Raw genomic sequence first — 14426 nt, 5'->3', positions numbered from 1 at the left:
GAAATCCTTGTGTTCTCAAGGGAAAGAATTACCTCTAGCCATTTGTGTGTATGGTGATAGCTCAGGCATTCATAAGTGGGGAAAATAATTGAAGACAGACAAAAGGAGATATTGGTTAGGTCTGTGGATTACAAGAAATGACGTAATGAAATTGTGTAAAGACAAAAATAGGTAGAGTGACTTGGTTAGGATGTTTGGATTTTCTCTTCCATATGGTCTTGTGATATGTGACTTGCACCTTTTTTTTAATACTTTGGACTTGCTTTTACAGATGTTTTGCATTCAAAATACTGTAGATGAGATTTCTTCAACCTAGTTCCCTCCAGGTGCATTAGCATATAATTTTTATCATCGTAAGCTAATGTGTGCCTAGAGGACAATAAATTGTGATTTACTGCCAGGGGCTCTACTTTCACAAGCCAGAATTGCACTTGTGTCATTTTAGCAAATATGTGTGTTTGCAGCATTTGTTTAGGAAAAGAATCCATTGTACTACATCATTATAAGAAGACAATAGGACTTCAGATATATTTGTGATTTATATACGAGTGTATTTCAAGACACTAGGAAGATATCATAATATAAACTGAAATAATAAATGAGCCAATAGGGAAATATTTTTAAAACAGATCGTGCATTGTATGTCCAGAAGAACTGACTGAAAAGAGCATCAAAATCCTTTCGTTGAACAGTCCCCACATATTCGGGCAAACCAACTTTGCACAATCTAGGGAAAGGAGGAGGTATGGTTTGTAAAGAATTGTAAGAAGTCGGCAGCATTAGTGTAATATTCCTTTAGGGAGGGTTTTTTTTAATGCCCAGAGGAATGTGTGAGTTGTGGGATCAGATTCCAGACAAACTGAGTTGTTTTCAGTTAGTGACATAATGCACACCTGGGCATTCTCACTTCTGGCCTGCCATTGTAACACCTGACACTTGCAATGGGAGAGCAGGGTCTTGTGTTTGTTGATGGAGAAATAGGAATTATAATTTAGTTTATTTCAACTGATAACACTGCAGTCTTTTTCGAAGCTGGACAGGGAGGGGGTGTCTTCCAGATTAATTGCAATTTCAGCTCTCAGAGTTTCTATAAAAAGAGATATTGAGAACATAAGCAACAGGAGAAATATAATTTCAGCAGTCATGTATTCCTTGTTTGGGTTTATCATGAAGCAGAGTAATGATCACCTTGAGGCAGCCAGTTGGAATAAAAAAATAATTTAATGAAATGATAAATTTGGAGGTAGTCCAACATTTTGCCACAATTTTGCAGGGTTATACAACTCATAGTTCTCCGAATGCTGGACACAAATAGCTCCAGTGAGCATGATTCATGTTGAAATTTAAAGTGCTGATTTGTATGCATATAGATTGAACAGCTTTAGAAGCAATAGAAAGCAATGTGTTCAAAATTAGAATCCAGACAGACTGTGTCTGTCCTAAATTCATTGAAAGGAAATACAAAGTGATGCATGCAAACATCACAAAATTTAAATTAAAGCATACATGAGTGATAACGTCTGAACTGATGATGAAAGTGATCCTCAGCAGAAACATTAATTTAATCCATTGGAGCTGAAGGGGAAGATAATTTAAAATATGATTAGGCCATATTTGATTTATTTTACACAGAGCCCTTGGGTTTACAATAACCCATCTCCAAACTGTCCAGATTCAAATTATCTTAATTTGGACACATTGCATGAGAACCCCCATCCCATCTGTGATGGCAAGATGGAAGATGAAGAGAAGAAAAAAAAGATAAATTCAATTACAGCAACAATGACTGCAGCATGGAAGACCTAAAGGATGAAGGATGAAGTTGACAATAGATCCACCTGGGGAAGCTGTATTAGTGCAGTGCTAAGAGTCAATATTGACTTGAAGGTATATATTCAGTTTCTAAAAGATAACTCCTATGAAAGATTGAAAAAAGCCAACCCAAATTATCAGGACTACTTCCCTACAAGAAAATGAATTGCTATTAAAAATGATAAATATGAAGATAATTGAGTGAAATCAAAGTCCTCACTCAGACAAGCAGATCCCTGCATGCTTTAGAGTTCTCATTGTACCTCAGTCCAGCCTACCTGACGGAGTTGTTATTATGGGAATAAATTTAGGTGAAACCCTCATTTTTACCTCATAGAGAACAAGTGAGATATAGATACAGCAAACAACAAATACAACACATAAATTGTTTTTATATTTTGAATGTAAAATATTTAATATAGGATGCCATTTTATAACGAAGAGCTGGTCTATCTTATTTTTGATAAAAAAGAACTACATTGAACCTTGAGAATGAAGGGATCTGGCAGTCAAAGAAAAAAGGTGCTTGAATTGTAGTCATCACAGTTGGCATCACAAGCTTAGTTGGGAAAGGAGATATTATTAATTTACTTGTCCTCCTAAGTTTAGAGATTTTTTACACACTATCCATGTGTGGAATCTCCAAACCCTCCTCGTAGAAAAGAAAATACTCCATTGAGTATCCAGTTGGGCTAGAAAAGCAGGAAGGGAGCTCAGGCACAGAGCTCGTAATTTCAAAGAAGTAGAAGTTCTATTATCCAATTTTTCCAGGATCTTGACTATGGGGTCTAAATTCTCTAAATTTCCTTATTTTGGATGGGTCTTCATAAGGCCTCAAAATTTAAAGTTTGCCCATTAACCTAAAATATTGTAGTGGGTCTATATGGAAAATATCATCATGCTACATGAATATGCAGTTACTCTAAATACAGTAGCTGCAGAGTAGCAATAGCACTTATATACCGCTTCCTAGTGGTATACATACCCCTCTAAGTGATTTACAGAATCAGCATATTGTCCCCAACAACCTGGGTCCTCATTTTACCAACCTCAGAAAGATGGAAGGCTGAGTCAACCTTGAGCCAGTTACTGTAGATCAAACTCCAGGCAGTGGTAGAGTCAGCCTGCAATACTGCATTCTAACCACTGCACCACCACAGCTCTTATACATAAATGTGAATATAACAACATCTTAGAAGCATGATTGAAATAACATTGCATGGAAAGTTAAATCAGTGCTTGGGATGCATAGAGAAGCTGAGAGAGATGGCTGACAAGGCGGAGGTCAGGTTTAATATGCTCCTTTGTCTAATGACTCCACTTAACGTCTGTATCATAATGTGAAAAAAAATTGAGTTTTAAAATATTTAGGTGCATTGAAAAATCTATGATAACCTTTTCTAGAATATAGTATGTTCAATTAAAAAGTGTAGGATTTTTGAAAATAAAAGCTTTGCTTTTTAAACCACGGTTTCAAGCAAAGCCATAGCACCCAGCAGATTTACCTTTAAACATTTCTAGACTCAGATAGACAGATCTGATTCTGGCATATTTTAAGTGTACTTGGCATATCTTGTTACAAATCTTTGTGATTTAGTCTTTTGAATTGTAATTTCCATTGTGGATTTTCTAAATGAATTGTCATGACAAATGGACCTTTTGTGGGTACAGCAGCTTAAGTTATTTACTTACCTACCATTTATTTATCTCGGGTTAGACTGCATCAGCTAAAAACACATTATTCATTATTGTCTTTGAAAGCTAGTATGGAATGACAACAGTAAGTCTATTTTTTGCACTTTTAAATAGAATGACTCCTGTTTATGCTAAAAATGTAGATAAGCAGCTTTCAAATTTTACTGCAGTAAAATTGCTCCTAAGGCAAAAGAAATTAAAAAATCAACATATTATCTTTGAGACTGTTAATCATAATTACTGATCTGTTGGCTTGCAACTCAGAAGAGATCAGAATAAACCCTTCATACAGTATGTGGGTAGTTTGAAATAGTGGTCCCTGTCTAGGAGTTTCACTGTTTCCCTTTATTAGAACAGAATGTGATAAATACTCTTTCACCTCTACACAAACTTACTGTATCTGAGCAATTAGCTATAAAGGAAATATTGCTCAAGGAAAGTTGCTTTAAAAAAGTCCACCGACATAATTTTATAGATTTGTTAGACAATATACTGTACACCAAAGTCTTTTCCTTTTGTTGTCTCTATACAGTTTCTATTCTGCCATTTATTATTAAAAAATAAAGTGAGGCACAATTCATCATAATTATGTATATGATTTGTAATAAAGATTCTAAAAAGATCTCCTCCCCCACGTTTCTTGTCCTCTTGGTTTCTTGGACTTTATTTTTCTGATATTTTAATTGTTTTGAATTATCTTGTTATCTTTTTATTATGCTGTAAGCATAATAATATGCTTACTGGCATATAAAGTTATACATATTGGGTGATCAATGAGCTCCCATTCTTGTGCCAGCTCCTGGCAACCTAGCAGTTCGAAAGCATGCAAATGTAAGTAGATAAATAGGTACCACTTCAGTGTTCAGTGTGCCTCGGCGTATAGTCATGCCAACCACATGACCGTGGAAACTTCCTTGGACAATGCTGGCTCCTTTGGCTAGGAAACAGAGATGAACATCATCCCAGAGTTGGACATGACTGGACAGGGAAAACGTTTACCTTTCTGTAACTCAAGAAAAACTGTAACTCAAAAAAAAAATGGAGAACCTACGTTTATTATGGAATCTGTGTAGAACATCTATGCATCATTTGTAAAGCAGTTATACATTCTAATGTTCACTTACTGCTGACATGTTTATAAAATAAAGTACATTGGCAACCTAATTGCAGGCAGCTGTAAAACAAATAAAATGCACCATATAGTTAAGTTTAATAGCTTAAATTACAGAAAACCTCAGAATGAAAACAAGGTTTGCCTAATAGTTGAAAAATATTGTGCTTGGTATGAAACGATTTAAAATGTAAGGCAAGCATGCTAGAGATGGCACACCATTATGGAAGGTGTTATTTATGATGCCTTGGTGAAAGATTCTTTATTCCTTGTAATTCATATAATTGCTCTTAGTATTTTCTAAGAGCAAATACTTCAAATTCTTTAGCCAGAAAAACTGCAAATATGGCTTCTGGATTACTATAACAAGTTTTTGCCTCAGCAAGAAAAAGAGGAAAAGAGAGGAGGTGGAGAAAGAAACTATGTGGGGCTCTCTTTGAAGACCACCTGGAAGTTTCAACTATTTCAGGTTGCAGTGGCCTAGGTAGTGATAGACATGCTGTTGTATGCCCATGTAACACTTCTGTTCAAGGTGCTGGTTACTACCTATAACACCCTATACACTACAGCATAAGATCTACTTGAAGGAACATCTGTCTCCCATAATATCTGCCCAGGTGATCTGGCGGGTTTGGCATGCTCCAAGTTCCTTTAAACACTGCCATTTATAGACAACTCAGAAGCACACTCTCTCCAAGATTCAAATGGCCCCTACTTACTATGTTTTGAAGGACCCTGAAGTTGTGGCCCTTTCCCCAGGCCTTTGGCAAGTATGATTGAACCTCCTTTCCTTCTTTTACAGAGTAGCCAGGCAGAATATAAATGTTATGGTTGTCTGCACAGCCAACCAGATGTTTGGACTGGATTTGACATTTTTATCTGTCTACTGAGTCCTTTCTAAGGGCCTGGGATAGACAAATGTTTGATGGTGTTAAAGGTATCATTGCAGGATGTAAGCTGCCTTTTGCAATTGATTGATTGATGGGGATTTTGTCAATGCTGATGGTATTCAAGTGATGGTCCAGATGTTTTGGGGTTACACCCAAGGGTTTATTACTATTGGTACTCTGTTTGCTTTCTTTTGCTACAATTGTTCTACTTTTGTTTGTAGATCTTTGCATTTTGTGATTTTCTCCAGTTTTTCTCTTCTGTTACTATTACTGCATTATATTTGGTTCTAGACTGAATATATATACTGATAGGTAGGTAGGTATTTTGTGTTTTAATTAACATTTCTTGTAGGTGCATATAGAGTTTGGTTTAAAAAAAAAGTCAAGATGGTGGCCACAATGGTATGATCAAAGCTTGTTGATTTTTGTTATGTGCATCACATTCGTAGTCCTATTAAAAATAGGTTATTTACCTATCTATCAGTCTTATTCTGGATATTATTACAGTTGTCTATAAAATTTCACATGGGCTTTATAGGCAATTTGCAAACCCCTCTATATTCTCTTTCTTTCATCTTTCTTTTGTCATGTAGTCAGTATCACATGAAGGAAGACGTGGCTGATCCTCATCCCTGTCTCTTAGTTCTGGTTTCAGTATAATTTTAAAATCTTAATCTGTGTAGTTTTAATATTTTAACTGTTTTTCTACGTGTTTTATAAGTTGTAAGCTCTCCAGATTTACCTTATAGGGAAGATGGGAGGGCTAAAAATTTAATAAATAAATAAATTAACATAAACATCACACATGTGGCGCTTTGCCTAGTGAGACAGATTGCTGCTTGCCAACTGTGCAATCAAAGAGAATAGAGGCTGGGGAGAGAACAGCTGAGATGGATTAAGCACCCTAGCCTGGGCTTCATTTCTTAACGGGTGAATAACTGATCACAGGTGCGGGCTTAACCCAACATACGGTGGTCTGTTTTGTTAATGGAAACCCCCTTAGCAGCAGCACAGTAGTTTTACGGTCTGGTCATGTGATTTTCATTGGGGATGGATATTTGGAATGGTTGTAAGAAGCCAATGGAAAATGAATGTAAATAGGCAAGGCCAGTACTATAGTTTTTTTTTTTTACACAGGAAGTGTTTTTTTTTTAAAGGAAGAATTATATATTCTTGATATATTAGTATATATCAGAGAATATCCTGGAGGAAGGGGAAAGAAGGTCAGAAGCATTTATTAAAAAAATATGCATGGTGGCATTATGACAGGAGAGAGGTTATTTCACTTGAAGCAAGCGTTTGCAGCACCCAGATGATCTTGGCTGTTTTTTAGATGCTAAGCAGAATCAACCAAGGATAGTAACTGAATGGGGACTGCCCTGGGAATTCTAGGACTGTAAAGTTAAAGCTGGGAAGTTTGAAAATATATCTATAACATTGCTAGGAAAACTGCATGGATGTAGTCACCAAGAGTTCAGTTTCACTTGGGGAAGTTTTTAGATAAGTTCTTTTTTTCCTAATTTTTTCCTAATTCAATTTTGTAACCATTAACCCTCAGTTGCAACACCTCCAGCGAAAGTGACCCTTTCCATTGTTGAACATGTGTTATCATTAGGAAATTTTTTCCTGATATCTAATCAACATGTACTGCCTTTTAATTTAAATACAGTGTTTCTTACAATGCTTGAACAAGTCGGATTATTCTGCCTATTTTTTGAATGTACCAGCTCTTTAGATTAGTGTTTCTCAACTTTGGCAGCTTCAAAATGCGTGGCTGGGGAATTCTGGGAGTTGTAATCCACACATCCTCAAGTTGCCATTGGTAAGAAATGCTGCTTTAGATACTTGGAAACAACTATCCCATCTTCCACAGTTTTCTCCAGATTAAACATATCTCCAACCATATATAATTTTTTCTTTTCTGATCATTGATTAGTTTGGTAGCTCTCCTTTGAACATGTTCTACTTTGTCAATATCCCTTCTAAAATCTGATGGTCAGATCTGTATGTATTAGCCCTCATTCACACTCTCCACCGGCCTTCAAGATTTGCTTCTTGTACACCGTGTTCTCCAATAGAAGCTAAAATATTGTTAAATTTACACTAATCTGATATTTCCATCAGGCAAAAGCAGTGCTGCTGGTTTTCTACTGATAAAATAAACCAAGTACTTAGAGCACAGGAAACCTGATGTCGCTTCAGTAATTTCTTTATAGGATTGATGAGATCCTGTGTTTAGATAAATGGTAGGATATCTGATTCCAGTTCTTTCTTTCTCCTTGTAGTGTGGAAAAGTGCAGAAGTAATAACAAAAGCCACTTCTACTTCTTTGTGCTTGGTTTCTTTATGTTTGAACAGTCCCTGTAACCTAGCTTCAGTTAAATTGCCATGTTTTATAGATAAGCATTTGTTTTATATTTTAATTCCCATTTCTGAGATTTCCAAATTCTGCATATAAACATTTGCACACATCCATGCAAACAGACAGGGCTTTATAGATTGCAAAGCAAATTAAAAGATCTGATATATGATTTTTTTTTCTTCTGTCTAGAGCTAAGTATGAACTAGTTAGTTGACACAGCACTTTTTTGTATGGCCTTAAACAATTCTTCTTACAACCACCTCTTTTCTGAGTTTGTTGGCGGTCTGCCAAAAGAACAAAGAGATACCACTAAATTCCTGTTAGAATATTTGGAAGCCAGGGTGCTTCCACCATAACCAAACTTAACAGCTGCTCTGAATTTCTGAAAAGCAGAAATATTTGTACTGTTTGAGAGTGAATTTGGCAGATTACGTTAAGTGAAAACTCATTGTTGTTTCTTGTAGTCATTAAGATTTGCAGTAGAAAACATTCTCTGCCATTATAACAGGATCCACATTAAGCTAGTGGATTTAGGCTCTCTCCTCCTGATCCTACTTCTCTACCTTGTCAAGAAAATTACACATCCTGTTTTCTTATGTTGAAATTAATAGCCTGTTGTGCTATCATGAAAAGAATTCTCACAAATAAATAAAACCAGAAAAACTGGAGACAATATTAAAACAAACCATCATAATTGGTACAGCACACCACACAGAAAAATGTTAACACAATAAGGGCTCTGTTATTAAATTAATCAACTGGAAAATTATTCATACAAGCTTATAACTGTCTCTTGAATGTAAGAATGGATGAACATCAGTGGAACTCTCTTGAGAAATTGCCTTAACAACCCCCCCCCCTCAGAATATGTTTTTCCAGTAGCTACTCTTCTCTAGACTTTAGATGGTGCTTAACATATGGTGTTTTTGTTTCTTTGTTTTTTTACAAGAACTATTTTAGTTTAGTAGCCAAGTCTGAATTATAGATTATTTGCTACAGTCAGAGATTATTTGCTACAGTCAGTGACCTGCCTATACTAAATTACAGATTAGTTATCGTTGCTCTGGGAAATAGTGCTTTAAATTTTATAAGACTTAAAAAGTGCCTAACCTTGACTAGTTTGAATTCCTAAATGTTTGTGATGATTGTGAGCGTGAGAAAGTTATGTACAAGATAGATTGCATTTGCTTGCTCTATAACTTTCAGAAAAGTGGGGAAATAGTTACATCTTTAAATAAGGCATGTATATCGTTGGTCTTTTTATTCTTCATTATTAATAATTTTTAATATTTTTTATTTCGCTTTGCCAGATGTCTGAAACCTCTGCCTAGAACATTTGTGAAAAGTCAGACTTCTGTCCATGAATAACAATGTTAGTCACAATCCCAGTTTTGTGCTTATTTGCTGAAAATTGAGCTTTAGTTTTAAAAGGCTCTGTTCCATTGACCCAAAAAGCTAACATCTGTTGATATAAAAGTCCTCTTTTGTAGGTTGGAATTTAAAATGCCCTAATGCAAAACTTAATTCATTGCAGGTTATTGTGTGTGAGAGAAGTTTTATAAAAGAAGTACTATATAAAAAAAATCCTTAGAGAGGATTTATTATCTTATTATCCTAATAAGAAATCTGCTTGTGCTAATGTGTAAGCCACCTACCTTTCTGGTTAAGATAACATGTAAGTTTGTTAAATAAATACATTTTCAATATATAAAACAAGATCAGACTTCAAATTTGTAACTGTTAATATTTTCTGCTCTCCACTGTGCTAAAGAGTTAGAAAAAAAACCCATCTGTTACTTGTAATTGATGTGAGACTGCAAAAATTCTTATGCTGAGATATTTAAAAAGTTTCTGTCTAAAGCCTGCATTGAAAGCATCCCCAATCAGGAATTAGTTTTACAACTAGTTGTTTGAAGAAAGCTAACATGAATATGCTAATGCAGGTAGTCCTCAATTGGGACCCACAACTCAGTCATTAAGCAAAGTGATCATTAAGTGAAATTTAGGTTGGGCTTACAATCTTCAGTTTTCCTTTGCTTTGCAGACCTGCAAAGGTCATAAATGTAAGGATTGGTTGGAAAGTTACATTTTCATCTCTGTGGTGACTGCAAATGGTCACTAAACAAGACAGTTGTTAAATATGGACTATCTGTGTTTCACCTAGAAGATTGTATCTGAAGAGTATTCATATATGCAATCAACCATTGCCTTAAGTCTAGAAAGGTTGTTGTCATGTTCACCTGCTTTATGTTTAATGCTGCTGTATAGTTTCTACTATAATTTGGTAAGTCACAGTGCAGTTCCTGGTTGCAAAAGTATCAGAACACCATCCCTCAGAGCTAGCCACAGACTTTGAAATGCAAACTTGGAAAAGTTTAAAGCTTCCCCTTTATAGCAACCCATCAGATAGTCTTTTGAAATGAAGAACTATTTAAATTTAGTTCACTTTCTTGCAACATACAGAATTTTGGTTCTACATAGCTGAAAATATCAGCTTGTTCCCACTGCCCTCAGCTTCAAAAAATTGGGCAGTGGAAACAATACTCTTAATATCATAAGTGTCAAGGATGCCAGAGTCAAACCTGGGAAAGGATCTTTAATAGGAATGTTTCTCAGATACACACACAAATGACAGATGTACTCACTGATGAAATATTGTAACCTTTTCTAATTCATAGCAACATAAACATTTATTAGCCTTATTTTCATGGTTGTTTTCTTTTCCTGTGTAGCAAACTTCCTAGACAGCAGGCCCTTGAGGAATTCTGGGAAAGGAAACATCGATGCTAGGAAAGAAGACGGGGGGAGCACAGCAGCTGCGCCTACCCAGAAGAAGCTGTGGTGTCACTGTCATCACTATTGTCCCGAAAATTCAAAAAACAACACCTGCAGGTTGGTGGGGAAATCTTCACATAGGGTGCAATTTACATAATTTCCTGCATTGGTATTATGCCTATCCATGATTTAAACTGGTGTCATGCCCATTTGACTTAAATGCTTTTAAAAGATTAAACCAAATAATTAGAAATGCATCTGTAAGTAATTGTTAATTCTGCTACCCAAAAAGATATTGAGGTTTTAGAAACAGTAAATATCAGTTGCTAGGGAAAGGGATCAGCTGGTAAGGAAAAGTTCTTGTAGTGTTGTCTAACTTATGGTCCTAATTAACATAATGTATCTGATGGTAGCCTTTATACAGATTCTTTTTTTCTCTTTCTAAACACATATTCCTATTCTGGTATTCCATAACTTTTCTTAATTGTACATTGATGTTAATTTGGACAGCTCTTCTGATACCAATCTATTCCTGTTCATGGTAAGACTGATTTTTGTTAAATTGGTACATCCATCAATTTCAGACAGGTCTAGCAATGATCAGAAATACCTTGTTTCTCCACAGCCCTGCTTGAGGGCTGGTCTACACATATACAAATAATCCTTGACTTACAACCATAATTGGATCCAGGATTTCTGTTGCTAAGCAAAGTGATTGTTAAGTGAGTTGTTCTGGATTTTACAACCTCTTTTTTTGCCATGGTTGTTAAGTGAATCACTGCAGTTAAATGAATCACATGGGTCGTTAAGCAAATTTGGTTCCCCCCCCATTGACTTTGCTTGTTGGAAGCCAGCTGAAAAAGTTGCAAAAGGTGATCACATGACCTTGGGATGCTGCAACAGTCGTAAATACATGCTGGTTGTCAAGTCTGCAATTTTGATCATATGACTTGGAGGATGCTGTGATAGTCATCGGCAAGGGCCGATTATAAAAGTTATCTTTTTCAGTACCAATACAACTTCAAATAGCCACTAAATGGATGGTTGTAAGTTCAGAATTAGCTGTAACCTGTAATATGGATATCCCAAAGATGCTTTTTCATGAGGCAACTGGACTTTCTTGTTTTTCTTTGAAGATGTTTCGCTTCTCATCCAAGAAGCTTCTTCAGCTCTGACTGGATGTGGTGAGGGAATGGAAGGATTTAATAAAACATTCTTCTTAAATTCTTTCATTCCCCACCATCCAGCCAGAGCTGGATGAGAAGCGAAATGTCTTCAAAGAAAAACAAGGAAGTCCAGTTGCCTTGTGAAAAAGCATCTTTGGGATGACTGAGAATCTCCAGAGACATTTATAATATGGATTGTGAATTACTTCTAGTACTAAATAGTATCTCCTTAGGCCAGGAGGACGCAGAGTTAGTTAGAAGGAAGGAGGCTTATATTTTATTCTAGTATTAATGAAAAATGTTACCCTGCTATTAGTCTGGTAATAATTTCTCTGGGCCAAAGAATAACAACAGGCATGGGATAATAGTATAATCATGGCAGAAAAAGAAGACAAATGTTTTTCTATATGGTGTTGATCCTTCTAACCTCCCTAACTTTATATTTGGTGTTTGGAGATAATACTGATTGATATAGGACAAAATATTAAGAATATTTGTTCCGTGCCAACAGATTTTCCTACAAGTCTTAGGCTTATAGAGACGCAAGTCATACATATAGTGTGGTTGTAGGAGAATGGTTCTTGATAAAATAAAAATGCAAAATGTCCAATCTGGTGTGTTTTTTCTGTATTTTTTTTACGTTTCTAAAAATCCGGAAAAATGTACAGGTACATCTTAGAAGCATATAGTTATAAATGTTTTTCACTCAGTTAAGATGTTGGTTTGAATGGTTTTCAAGTTGCCCTTCCTTCTTTCTTAACAGTACAATTGCTGTCTTGTGCTAATTCTTTGAGTTAAAAAATCTACTGTTAGAATTAAATCAAGGAATAAACTTCATGGTTTGCAAATATAGTTTATTCAATATTCTATACAAGGCAGAATTTAATATTTGACTCTTTTATAGAATATATGTTTGTACATGTAAACACTCAATTCTTTCAGAAGACATTAGGATGTCTGTATTGTTGAATGTGACAATGGCTTTTATAAACTCAACATTTTCAGAAACTTTTTAAAAAAGTGTTCCCTGCTGTTTCTATCTTTCTTAAGAAGTTGCCGGGCTTCGTGTAATAGAAAGTGTAACTTTAGTTATTCCTTTTGTGCCACTTCACAGAGATAAGGGCTGTACGGTGAAGAATGCAAACATGAAACATCTAACTGCAAATATTTACTTGAGTACATAATACGCCTCTCTGTCTGTCCAAGTGCCACATAGCGAGAGGTGGCAATTTGTAACCTACTTAGAAAATTTCAGAAGAAGGGGAACAACATTTGTTAAAAGCATTTAGTTTCAGCTACAAATGAAACCCCCAGACCCTGGTATATTTTTAAGGCCACAGAGTTGGGTTTCATTGTTACCTTACATCACCACAAAGAATATGTAAATACTGTCAACCTACCTGCAGGAGGAGATGGCTGAGTGCGCAGGTGTCTGCTGGATGGATTAACAAGGACCTTTTCCTGGGAGAGGTGAAAGCTATTGAAAGCGTTTCCTAAACCTGGGCTTGTAAAGGTTATGTTAACCTTCAGCCTTTGGAAACACTAACCATCATCATGTAAACGTCCTGCACCTGGGAAGTTCCAAACACACATTTATTTTCCTAGCCCTTTAGGAACAACTTTCTGTAACAAAAACTTGGATGTTATCAAAGCACTCACACATCTCTTTAAAAGCATTGGATCGTGAACAGTTCCAGCTAAGCAAATGCTCATTTTAGGGAAATGACCATATTTAAAAACAACCATGATGCTTATCTGAGGTGCTGAATTTGAAACATCTTCTTAAAGCTGTAAGTCAGTGATGCTTATAAAAAGTAGCCAACAACTCTCCTCACAGAGTTAAGTGTGCTTTTCATCTTGAAGCAGCTCTCTACATTATGTTCATTTTTTTAAAAAAAAATGACAGGAAAGGGAATTTAGGAAATGTTGACACATTCTCCATAATTGTAAAGGCACTTTAGAGCAGGCCCAAAAAATATGCTTGTCAATTTTAAAATCTGGCAAGTTTAATCCTCCTAATAATAAAGAGCACTTGTGTTGTTTATTTCTATCAAAAATGTTTTAGTCACTATCCTTCTTTTGTTAAAAACAATCTAAATATTAAAAAAAGCCTGGCTTTAAATATCTGGACAGCCATTTGTCCGAAATGGTAGAGGGTTTCCTGCCTGAGCAGGGGGTTGGACTAGATGACCTCCAAGGTACCTTCCAACTTTACTACTACTACTACTACTACTACTACTACTACTACTACTACTACTACTACTACTACTACTACTACTACTACTACTATTATATTATTATTATTATTATTATTATTATTATTATTATTATCATTATCATTATCATTATCATTATCATCATCATCATCATCATCATCATCATCATCATCATCATCATCATCATCATCATCATCATCATTATTATTATTATTATTATTATTATTATTATTATTATTATTATCTTGCTTCTACAGATAGTCCTTACTTAAGGGCTATAATTGGGACCAGCAACTTTATCACTAAGCGATTGTTAAGTGAAACATCATGTAGTTGTGATATCATTTTCTCTGCTCTCATAAAGTCAATCTTTAAGCAAGATATCATAGGACAGCCACT

At 35.5% G+C, this 14426-nt stretch overlaps 1 protein-coding gene across 1 annotated transcript in view; it reads left to right on the top strand.

The window, feature by feature from the left end:
- The first annotated feature begins 1809 nt into the window (after positions 1-1809).
- BMPR1B (bone morphogenetic protein receptor type 1B) overlaps positions 1810-14426 on the top strand; it is a 38393-nt gene continuing 25776 nt past the window's right edge. The window contains exons 1-3 of the mRNA XM_015824043.1: positions 1810-1887; positions 3574-3592; positions 10603-10762. Of these exons, the coding sequence (XP_015679529.1) occupies positions 1810-1887; positions 3574-3592; positions 10603-10762 (257 nt within the window). The remainder of the gene's footprint in view (positions 1888-3573; positions 3593-10602; positions 10763-14426) is intronic.

The sequence above is a fragment of the Protobothrops mucrosquamatus genome, unplaced genomic scaffold, assembly GCF_001527695.2.
Source record: "Protobothrops mucrosquamatus isolate PMUCROS unplaced genomic scaffold, P.Mucros_1.0 scaffold2094, whole genome shotgun sequence".
NCBI classification, from domain to species: domain Eukaryota; kingdom Metazoa; phylum Chordata; class Lepidosauria; order Squamata; family Viperidae; genus Protobothrops; species Protobothrops mucrosquamatus.
This window is presented reverse-complemented; position numbering and strand designations above follow the sequence as displayed.